Here is a 12,532-nt window from a genome sequence, read left to right on the forward strand (position 1 = left end):
GGCCCACAAAACAAAGTTTTTGTTTTTATTATAGTCCGGCCCCCCAACAGTCTGAGGGACAGTGAACTGGCCCCCTATTTAAAAAGTTTGAGGACCCCTATTCTAGATGTTCCTCTAGGATCAGGATAACACTTTTTCTATTGTCAATTCTCCATTTCTCAGATTTCCTATTGCCATTAATTCCATTACTCCTCTACCCTCCCCTAAGGCACACTTACCCTGGAAAACTCCCAACTTTGTAATAAAGCTAATAGTCTGGAGCTAAGATGACTGAATCTAATGACTTCAAACCAAATAGCCTGCAATCTGACAAAACATGTATCACACACCATCTTCTAACATCATGACTGGAGCCCTTCTTGAAACCATTGATATTTTATACCATTCTCCTCTTTCACTCTGTATATTAGGAAGATGTGCAAACTGAGAATATATATATCTCCAAGGCATATTCCATCACTGAGAAGGAAGGACTTGATTTTACACTTTCCTTTAAGCATTCCTTAAATAAACTCTGAACAACTATGGGAACCATCTACTTGGGTCAGCTAATTTCACTAGAAATAAGTAATAGCTTCATGGGCCTCAGAGGAGTATTATGATAATAACTGACATTTATATAGCACTTCCAAGTATTTTACACACATTATTTCCCTAGAGTCCCAAATACTTATGAGATAAGTATTATGGATATTATAATATAGAAAAGGTTAATGAGACTGTGAAAGGTTAACCATTGCTGAGGAACACACAACTAGTAAGTAAATGAGGTAGAATTCAAACTCAGGTCTTTCTGACTCTACATTTGCAATACTGTGTAGCCACCCTACTTTGCAAGAAGAATCAGAAGGTCCCAAACAAACTTACCAGAGCTCATTATGGTAGAAGGGATGGTTTTCAGCCAGGAACTGGTTTTCTCTCTGTGAAAACAAACAACCTTTTTGACTTCAATGAATAAAACAGATTTCAGGGAGAATCTAAAGAATATAGAATCTTAAAATTTAGAAGAGACCTCAGAGATTATTTTTTAAGTAAATTGGCTGTTGTCCTTCAATCTCAGAGAACAAAAATGAAATCACTATATTTGGGTCAAGGTACAATGTATTTGATTGTGGCTGAGTTCAGAAAGCTTTACCAACATGTCAGGCACAAACAGACTTCATGGAGAATCTAGAGAATATGGAATCTTAACATTAGAAGGGACATCACAGATTATTTTTTAAGTAAATTGGTTGTTGTCTTTCAAATAGACTTCATGGAATCTTAAAATTTAGAATATAGAATCTTATAATTTTGAATCTTAAATTTAGAAAAGACCTCACAGATTATTTTTTATGTAAATACAATCTTAAAAATAACCAATCTAGCTATCCTCTTTTACTTTATGAGTGAATTCACCCCATTTACATTCCCAGTTATGATGGCTGTGGGTTATTTCCCTACTACATTACCTCTTATACTTTTCCCTTTCTTTGTTTCTTATCCTCTCTTTAATTTAAGAATTTGTTTTGTTTAAAATAAACACTTCCATTAATGTGTCCTTTCTCTAATTTCTTTTCTCTTTATCTTTCTAATTTTTTTGAATAAAATGTATTTCTACGTCATATACTTCCCTCCTTTGATCAGTTTTTACAAGAATACATTTCAAAGGTCACCTCTTTCTTCCATTTATTCCTTCTGTTTTGTATAGGCTCTTGTGTGCACACCTCAATTTCATAAAATCATTTCCCCTTCCCTATGCCCATTGTATTCTTCTACCCTTCCTATTCTGTTCTTATTTTAAGATCATCAAAACACAACAAAACCATTTCTCAGCCCTTGTAAATAATTAGATTCCCTCTTTGACCTGATATGTGAAAATGACCAAGTTCTGAGGAAATGTACATCACAACCCCATATTAGAATGTAAATAGTTTATACTGTTTAAATCCCTTTCAATGGTTCTCTTGACTCCTGAGTTTGCATGCTCAATATTCTACTCATTCCTGTATACATATAGGGAGAATATGAAATCTTAAATTTAGAAGAGACCTCACAGATTATCTTTCAAGTGAATTGGTTGTTGTCTTTTAATCTTGAAGAAACCAAAATGACATCATTATGTTATGGTCAAGGTACAATATATTCGATTTTGGCTATGTTACTCTTAAGAATTTTCATTTTGGGGTTTCTTTCAGGAGGATATTGGTACATACTAGTTCTACTTTTCTTTCTAGTTCTAAGAGATCTGGGCAATTTTCTTTTATGATTGGTTTTTGAAATATGATGGCTCTGCTATAAAGTCTTTTGACTTTAATGAAGTATTTGTAAAATGCTTGGTACTTAGTAAGCACTGATACAAAGTAGATACTTAATAAATGCTTATTCTCTTTATACTCTTATTTTTTTTTTAAAAAGTTTTTTCATTTTGTTTTAATATTTCTTGCTGTCTAATGGGGCCATTAGCTTCGATTTGGTCAATATTAATTTTCAGGGAGTTGTTTTTTGTTTATTTGTTTTGCTTTGGATAAAGTTTTGTATCTTTTTTTTTTGCAAGCTGCTAAGTCTCTTTTCAAATCTTTCTTCCATAACTCTAATTTTTTTCCCATTTTTCTTCTAGGGCTTTCATTTGTTTGTAAAAATTATTTTTAGTTCATTTATATAATCTCTTAATATCATCTTTTCCAGAAATTCTGATTACACCTGATTTTCTCTGAGGTTTTGTAGATATTTTTGGAGCTTTTCTCCTCTCATTTTGTTTCTTGGGCATCTCTGTCACCATAATAGTTTTTTAATGGGGTGATTCTTTATTTGATCATTCTTCCAGATTACTTCCTCATGTTAGACTATCTGATGTTAGGGATGAACTCTGCACACTTTTGGGAGAAAAATGTGTGGGCTGGAGGCTGACACAGTAGTCTAATCCCTGAACACAAGTCCCCTCTTGGATCTGCCCTGGATCTGTGACCCAGAACCAGGAATGGTAGAGATTTCCAGCTGGACAGGTTCCTATACTCTGCACAAGGCTAAGGTATTCTGACATGGGTCTGAGACCTTGTCTTGTCCCAGCATATAGCTTCATCCTCTTTCAGTCCCTGTACACAATAATGCTCTGTGTGACATATTCCTGGCCAGACTCAATGCCTAGTGTCCAAAGACTTCTGTCTCCCTATGGTGACCTGCACTGGGAAAAAATGACTCATTCTGATTTTTTTTCTTGGATTTCCTGATTGGGGCTTGATTTGATGCTTTTTCTAGATCTTTGTGAAGATATGTCAGAAGAACTGGGCTATACTTCCTCCTACCCTACCATCTTGGCTCTGCTACAATGGCTCAGTTTACTAGCAAATCCAATTAACCCAAATACACTACTGCCTGAGCATCTCGGTTAATCACAATTTTATTGTGCCCAAGTCAGACTTGCATCTCTGATTCAGATTTCTCTGCAAGTTATTTCAATTCTATGGGTCTCATTTTTCTTCATCTACATAAAGGGAGCATCAGATTAAATGATTTCTAAGGTCTCTTCTATCTCTAAATTCTAAGACCTCGTGAGCAGAGCTGTTTCTACAAAGAGGAATAAGGTGAATAACCAGAGAGAGAATGCCCTGCCCACCTCAGCTGCACCCATCAAATGTCCTTGAACAGTAACAGAAGATGACTCCTATTCCTAATGCCCTCTATCTTCCAATGTTACTCACTATCTGAGATCTCTCTGACCTGTGAGATGGCTAGCCCGTGATTTCTGTGACAGGCAATTTGGTATGCCTCACAGATACTATTTATCCAGTAGCTGTGATATTGTTGCTTCCTGGAGAGCAATCATTTCTGCTAAATTCACAAGCATGAGGCATTAGAGTAGTATGAGATATAGTATCTCAAAAAGGAGGGTAGCCTTGCTGATAGAATAGGCTATTTACTAAGAGAAAGTCATGGAGTGATCAGACAGTATGTCATTTGTGTTTTTAAAAATAATAATCTAGGCTAGACTTGAAATGTGAATCACTTGAAATAGACAAAATCTTGGTATTCATAAATCCGTCAGCTCTCTAGTTAATAGCTAGCTGATACCTAAAGAACAGAAAAAAAAAAAACAATGTTGAAAATTTCTAGGAACTACTCTGCTAGCTTTTAAAACATGTGTATGTGTATGCATGTATGTGTACAGGTATGTGCACAGCAATGAGGAAAGTGCTTGTAAATTGAATTCTTGCATATCAAAATTTATTCATTCATTGAATCATCCTGGAAAATTTTAACTATGGTACTCTATAATTTTTTGAAATTACATAAAATTACACAAATCTCTAAAATTACATAAAATCACACTCAAAACAGCAACAAACCTATTAATAATTTCAATTTTAAAGGGAAAATGAGAATCTTTGTAAAATGGCAATTACCCAAAGGAGCTGAGATTTCATCAATGTGGGGAATTCCTAGTAAGGGAACTCTTCCACAAATATTTCTATGACTGACTAGATAAATCTAAGTTGAGGGACAAATTAAGTTACTTACTCAGGGTCATGCAGCCAGTAAGTGTCAAGAGTTATGGAAGCAGCAAGGCTTTATGACATTCTCCACTCTACCATAGCAGCCTCTCTAAATAGTAATTACCATACTCCAATTAAGTCACACACCATGGCTGCAGCATATTAGGTAGGGTTATTTTTATACAGGGAACAATAGCTGAGTAGTCTATGGGAAAACAATCGCTTATCTGAAGGGAACACCATAGACTGGAAAGCCACTCAATTTTTATCATATTCCTCCTCACTACTCAGGAGCAAGATAACATGCAACAACACTCTAGCTTACAAACTCTTCTCCCCTCCCCTTCCCTCATTATATAGATGAAAAAACAGAAACCTGCCAAAATTGGACTTGCAGAGTCAGTTTGTGACCAAGGTTGAATTAAGGTTCAGGTGCCCTGACCTCATGACCACTGCTCTTTCTTCCTCATGATGCTGACTACTTAGAAGCTCTTTCCTAGCCTCTCTCTAGAATAAACAAGATTATCTGGGCTGAAGGGAGGAAGAGATACACAAATATAGACACACAGATAAATACAAATGGGGCCAGGATTCAAACTGCAGCAGCAGAAAAATAAACATGAGAGCACATTAATTAACATCCATGAGGAGTTTCTGTGAAGAAGTGCATTCATTGGATAGAGTTAGAAGAAACTTTAGAGATTATCTAGTTTAAAGGTTCTTAACCTTTATATGGAAGTCTATGGAACCCTTACATATTGTTGTATCCCAAAGTCCTCTAAATCTTCAAGCTATCACTGTACCCATAAAGAAGGCTTAAATTTGAGATATATCATGATAGAAGGACAGAACCTGAAAAATGATGCGCCAATATTTATTTTTGTTTGTTTATTTTTATTCAATTATCAACAACTTTAAAAACTCCTAAGACGTAAAGAACAGGGAAAAACAACTGTACAAGGAATAATGAATTTCTACCACATATCATGAGTTTTTAAATATATATATATATGCATATACACATAAATGTACAAATAATATATACCTAATTAGATAGTAACAAATAGCTTTATTTAATCCTTTCTGCACCCCCATTCTCTTTTCTTTATTCAATTTTTAAAATATTTTAATTAATCGATCATAACATTCTATGATATTTATGTGACATAATTTATTTAACTATTCTCCAATCAACAGGCTTCCATTTTGTTTCCAGATTTTTTTGTTATAAAAATGAATATTTACATATGCACATGTATATTTATGTGTATATATGTTTATGTACATATGTATGTGTATATGTTCTCATACACATATACAGCCAGGAAGTCAGTATTACTGGATCTATGAGTTTGTGGAAGGAAATAAGGCATAACAAGACTGGAAAAGTAGGAGGGGTTAGATAATGAAGGGCTTTGAATGGTGAAAAGAACATTTTGTTTTTGGTCTTGGAGGCAATAGGGAGCCACTGGAGTTTACTGAATAGAGATAAGGAGGGAAGGGAGATGTGCTCAGATTTGAGCTTTAGGAAAATTATTTTAGTGGCTGAATGGAGGATGGATTACAGTGGGGAGAGACTGAGGCTGGTAGACCTACTAGCCGCAATGAGGTGATGAAGATCTGCACTATTGCACTGTATTGTCAGAGGAGAGATGGAAGCATATTTCAAAGATATTACAGAGGGGACTAAACATCTTCATTCTTCTAAAATCACTCTCTTGAAGATCACCAGGTACGAGGGATGCATTTTAAGCAGACAATAAAGCTGACAAATTCCTCTCTCTTGCTGCTTTGCAACTATCTTCGTGCTATGTTTCCTCCTCTTAATTTTCTCTAACAAAGCTTCTTAAACTATGAGTTGTGACCCTAAAGGGGGGGGGTCTTGTAACAGAATGTGGGGGTTATGATTTATGATCCATAAATGTTTGATTTGTATACTTATTTATATATCTATATATCTGGGGTGACAAAAATGTCTTGGGTGAAAAATGTGCATAAATGGAAAAAGTTTAAGAAACCCTGGTCTATGATTAGCCTGACTTACACATCATGCTGCCAGCTTAATGACCTACCTCTCAACCCTCCTCCCTGCCCCAATTCCTTTCCACCTCTACATCTGGGAATAGTAATCAAAATCAACACTACCATTCCAGGAAAGGGCATGCATGTCAATCAGTGCCCTAAGGTTCCATTTACCATAGACTTGTCAGTCTAATCCATCCTTCCTGGGCCACTACTGCCCTATTAAAACCTAAGTTCCTTGAGAGCAAAGACTGTCTTGGTTTTCATATTTGCATCTATTCTATATTTTATGAATTTTTTTAATGATCTCCACAGTGTCCCATTTACAGATGGGGAAATTGAAACTCAGCAATATGAAGTTACTTGTCCAAGATCCCAGAGCTGATTGGTGCGAGGATTAAGATCTGACCCAGTTTACTGACTCCAAACTCAATTTTTCCACCTCACCATGTTGTTGTTGTTGAGTCAATCAGTCCTATCTTACTCTTTGTGATCCCATTTGGGGATTTCTTGGTACAGATATTGGAGTATCTGCCATTTGTTTCTGCAGGACATTTTACAGATGAATAAATTGAAACAGAGTAGTGTGACCTGCCCAAAATGACACAGCTAGTAAGTGTGTGAGGCTGGATTTGAACTCGCAAAGAGAAGCTACCATACCATACTGCCACTGTCAGGAATCTGTATGAAGACCTCTTGTGGGAAAATGTTATTTTTTTCAGTCTACACTGTATGGCTTTATGTTCTCGGTTGTGGTTACTCATGTTGGGGATTATAAGAACACCACATGGGGTTCAGGCATCTAATTTGCTTCCAAAAGGGAGTTGAACCATCCAAGGAAAATATCGTTTAAAGAATAACAGCTGAGGCGTGCCTAAACAAGCTCCAACAAATCATTATGGACTCCAGTTCTGGTAGTTAGTGGCAAACGTGGTCATTGTTGGGAAAACTCCTAATTGGACCCAACGGGTAGGTGGACAAAGAAGGAAAAAAGAAATGACCACATTTGACAGGTCACTGGAGCTGAAAGAGTGGGGAGAAATCTTTTGCTGAAGAATTATAACAGACTAATCCAGGGGAGAAAATACTAATTTGCAAAAGAATAGTTCAAATATCTATTGCTAGGGGAGGGTTATTTTTATCTCTTCCCTCCTAGTGTCTTCCCCCTCCAAAATTACTTTGTGCTTGCTTTGTATTCATTTTTCATTTACTTACTTGTAATTTACTACTTGTACTTACTGTACTTTATTTCCTCATCACTAGAATATAATCTATTCGAGACTATTTTATCCTTGTCCTAAACAGTTTAGGGGGAAAGGTGGATAGAAAGCTGGCCTCAGAAGTTAGGAAGACAAATTCAAATCCTTCTTTGCATGCTTACTACTAACTAGGTGACCCTGGGCAAGTTAGTTAAGCTCTGTTTGCCTTAGATAACAACTAGGTCATAAGGTTGTAAGAATAAAATAAGATATTTATAAGGTATTTGTTAAATCTTAAAGCAGTATATAAAACTTATATTTTTACCATTATTATACCATTATACCATTATTATAATTGGACAGCTAGGTTATGGAATAGATAGAGCACCAAGCCTGGAATCAGAAGAACATCTCTTCCTTAGTTCAAATCATTCCTGATACTTACTAGCTGTGTAACTATGAACAAGTCTCATAAACCTATTTGCCTCATTTTCTTCATCTACCAAATGAGCTGCAGAAGGAAATAGCAAACCACTCCAATATCTTTGCCAAGAAAAACCCAAATGGTGTCACAAAGAGTCAGAAATTACTGAAAACTAAATTATTATTACTGTTTTTGTAACCTTAGTGCCTGCTATACAATAGATGCTTAATAAATGCCCTTTGTTGTATATAAGAAAGCAATATCCAAAGGTGGTAGTTAGGGGAGTAGGCTTGGATGGGTGGGAGAATAGATCTCTTTAAAAATATTGAAACAAAGCTTGTATGTAAAAGGTAGAAGGAAGTTTTTCAAGTTCATCTAGAACACAAATATGTTTATATTCATTGCTCTGAAGGCTATGAAATGATTTCACTGAGCAGATCTTACTGTAAATTTTTTATTTTTTAAATAATAAATTTTTTAAATTGTTAATAATTAAATCTTGATCAAGAAAATGATTGTCTTTTGAATTTCTCTCACAAGCTATTATGAAAGAGAGCCAAGCTATTTGACATCTATGAAAAAGGCACAATAGCACTAGCCATTTTGTGACCCAGTGGACTCGGTACAAAGATACTGTTATTCTGCCATAATGTTTTCTGTAGGTATAATTCATAGTGTCAGAAATAGATCACACCTCCTAATGAACAATAAATAGGGGAGAGCTGGGAAGAAAGGGAGAATTGCATTTGGAGGATCAAGACTAATCTCCAGCTCTTACTACCTGTGTAATCCTGGCCAAATCACCCAAACTCTGTGGTCTTCAGTTTCCTCATCTGAAAAAAATCAAGCATTTGGACTAGAATCTCTTCCAAATCTCAGCTTATGATCCTATTACCCCAGTGCATTGGGTCTGAAAGAGCATGACCTCATTTTACACATTCCACTCCATTGGCACCCTAGCAAAAGAGGAGCATTGAACTAAATGCTGCCTAAGCTCTCTCTGGATCCTAAACAGTGGTTTCTAACTAGACATAAAATAACCACAGTCCTCCAGAAGGAGATAAGATAAAGGGGTTTGAAGACAAAGGATGAAGTAACTCAATAGCAAGAACTACTCACATTCCCGGAACAAAAATGGATTAAAGTAATTAAGAGTTGATTGTGGACTTGGGCTCTGGGCTCTCTCCCCAAAGTGTCTGGGCCAAGGACAGTCAGCTCTCCCCCAACAGCACCCTTTCTTCCAAAAAGGATTAAGGCCAGAAGGTAAATGCAACAAGTTCATCTGGAGGTTCAGGTTTTAAGTTTCCCTGGGTCTGTGGGATCTCTCTCTAGCAACAGCTCTTTTGTTTATTTATTTATTTAGGTCTTTCTTTCTTTGTTTTAAACTTAAATAAGGAATAGGGGGAAAAAAGTCATGTGCACAGCAGAACATGAAAAAATTCAAAGTATAAAGCAATAAACTTCTATTTTAAGAAAGTCTATATAATATTATGCATTCTGTTCAGAACTGTCCATCTTTATTTCTAGCAAAGGTTCTTAAAGGGACTGTGAATTTGTTTATTTTAATATAATTGTTTTCCTTTGTCATCCTATTAATTTTATCTTGTGTATTTAAAAACATTCTGGTCCACATAGAGAATCTAAGGCACTTATTGCTTCAGATAAAACAGCAATATATATATCTATAACAGCAATTGTTATTTTGGATAGAAACCCTTAGGGTTTATCTCTCCCAGATTTATTTATTTATTTGTTTGTTGTTTTTTACTAGGTAAACAAAACTATTCTCCGACTTATATCTAGCTTTGATCACTGAATGGGTGTTGTCTTAGTCAAATTGTGGTTGCTAGGCCAAATCCTCAGGCAAGCTGAGACCAGTTAAAGACCTAGTTTAAGAAGCAGCTAGGTGGTTCAGTGGAAATAGCGCCAGCCCTCAGAAGGATCTGAGTTCAAAATAGGACCTTCTAGCTGGGAAAGTCACTTAACCCCATTGTCTCAGCAAATAAATAAAAAGACCTAGTTTAAAATGGGCAAGGTCTCCTGGGCATTCAATTTCCTCTCTGGAGGAGAAAGCAAAGGGAAAAGGAGTGATTAGATAAAAAGTCTGGGAGTACTTATGCTTAAGACGGGGGTGAAGTAATTTGTGGAGGACATCCTAAGATATTAAAAACTATGAAATAATTCTTTGCAGTATCTACTCTGACAAATACCTCTTGTTTATATTAGTAACTTCTACCCTGCAAAAATCAGGCTGCTTTTAAAGAAGCATATTCTTCCTTCCTTCCTTCCTCTTTCTTTTTTTGAGGGGCTAAGCAATGGGGTTAACTTGCCTAGGGTCCCATAGCCAGTAAGTATTAAGTGTCTGAGGCTAACTTTCACACCATCATCTAGCTGTCCCTGGAGCTGCCTTCAGAAGGTTACTTAAACCCTTCTATGCTGCTGAAATGAAAAGGAAATGGATCCCTGAAGGCAGCATATTGACTTAGAAAACCACAAATTAGCATTATCTATGTTGTATTTTTATTTATTTTGTTAAACATTTCCCAATTACATTTTAATATGGCCACTTTGGGGAGTTGAGAGCTACATTTGGCTGCGGGCTGAAAGTCTGATAATTCTGCTCTAGGGCCAGTTGCAAAGCAAGCAAGCCCCTTCCCTCCTCCTCCCCCCCTCTTCCAGTTCTACCCCAAGTGAGGTCCTCCTCCTAGGTCCCACCTTCTGGGAAGGATGTTTCTATATCTTCAGGCGCTCTTTCTTGGTCAGTCAGATCCTCCTTTTAGCAGCAAAGAAACCCAGCTCAATCCTGGGATTACTTCCTCCCTCTAGGGATCTCAGCCTAGGTAAACTCCCATCAACTTGTACCCTCTCACCCCAGTCCCCAGTAATAGCTTCTACCCCCATTCTAAAGAAGGAATGCAAATTGAGATTAGTCAAATTGGGAGATTTAGGACATTATCAAAAGAAATATAGTGGTTTGGGAGTAAAGCCATAAATTATTGGAAAGTATGAATGGTAATGATGTAAACATGGGCTTTCATCGTATTCCTGAGTTGGCAAGATTGAACAATTTGCTTTTTGATATATATATATATATATAATATATACATACATACATATATATATATATATATATATATAATTTTTTTCTACGGGGGGACCTCGGTACAGAGGCTGGCCAGCTGTTTGGATGAATGAGGATTAAATCTCTGAGCCACAGCCCTGTGGAGGCAGGGCCAGGTGCAGCTGCTTCTTCAAAGCTTCTTTCCAAGGCTAGTGCTTCTCAAACTTTCTCCCTATTTGGACCCTCACAGCTTTCTTCCTTCTTTTCTATGGATTTACAGGTTCTAAAACTTTCCTTTTTAATCTGACCTTGACTTCCCTTAATTTTTGTCTTGTTTTCACTTAGAATGATAAATCCTTGACATAATAGACTTCATTTTTAATAGTGATCTGGACCCTTATTAATTGCCCCTATAATTGCACTGGGGTCACAATATTATAAGAGGTTTGATGACAATTATCATAACTAGTCACAACAGTTTGAAAACAATATTAATAAGTAAATAACCAAGCAGAATTAGCTGCCCTAATTTTCACTGTGGGAACCCCAACTGCCTTCCTCAGAATTCATTAACTGAGGGCAAAGCCCTGATCATCCTACCCTAGTTATATGGCTGCTACAAAAGACCAAGTAAGGCAGATCCAACAAAAACAGAGAGAGTGATTGTTTTTATTATACTTTTCTGACCATGAAGCACATTACTACTCCCTTTTCCCATGATTCCCCATCACTTAGGAGCCAACTTTTATTGCTGTGTCTTTGAAGAAATATAAAAGAGACATTTCTAGATACATAATTGAACAGGCCTCAAAATCAATTCAGGGAACAAGAGCACTAATGCTAAATTGAAAGCTGGAAGGATAAACACAAAGAAAGCCACTGACATTTACTTTAATGGGCAGCTCAGATAAACTGAGAGCTTCATTGACTGCATCTTGGAATCAGATTACTCAACTAAGGAGACAAATAAAGAGCTTACAGCCCTCCACAAAGCATCAGGTTGTGAAAGGGCTGATTTTTTCTTGGGAAGGAAACACAGGAAAACACATCCAAGAGGGTCATCCTCTGCTTCCTCCAGTTCCCTTCTGGATTTCCTCCAATCTGGTTTCCTTTGTAACCAATTAACTCACATCTTTCTCAGAAAGATTTCCAATGCACGTGGCCAAGTCCTTTAGTTTCTTCACTGCCCTAATCCTTTTTGACCTGTCTGTTGAAAACAAGCCCACTAACTTGTCCCTTTTCTTCCCCAAACATTCTCAGAGCGTGGCACTTTAGTGGAAATGGACAGAGTGTGAGATTTGATATCAGGGAGACCTGAATTCAAATTATGCCTCAGATACTTTAATTTTGTAAC

At 36.6% G+C, this 12,532-nt stretch overlaps 1 protein-coding gene across 50 annotated transcripts in view; it reads right to left on the reverse strand.

The window, feature by feature from the left end:
• SORBS1 (sorbin and SH3 domain containing 1) overlaps positions 1 to 12,532 on the reverse strand; it is a 214,938-nt gene that overhangs the window by 145,406 nt on the left and 57,000 nt on the right. For all 50 annotated transcript variants that reach the window (XM_031956131.1, XM_031956125.1, XM_031956140.1 and 47 more), the window contains one exon: positions 868 to 920. In XM_031956131.1, coding sequence (XP_031811991.1) covers positions 868 to 877 — 10 coding nt within the window. In that variant the 5' untranslated portion in view covers positions 878 to 920. The remainder of the gene's footprint in view (positions 1 to 867; positions 921 to 12,532) is intronic.

This window comes from Sarcophilus harrisii, chromosome 2 (assembly GCF_902635505.1).
Source record: "Sarcophilus harrisii chromosome 2, mSarHar1.11, whole genome shotgun sequence".
Lineage (NCBI taxonomy): Eukaryota > Metazoa > Chordata > Mammalia > Dasyuromorphia > Dasyuridae > Sarcophilus > Sarcophilus harrisii.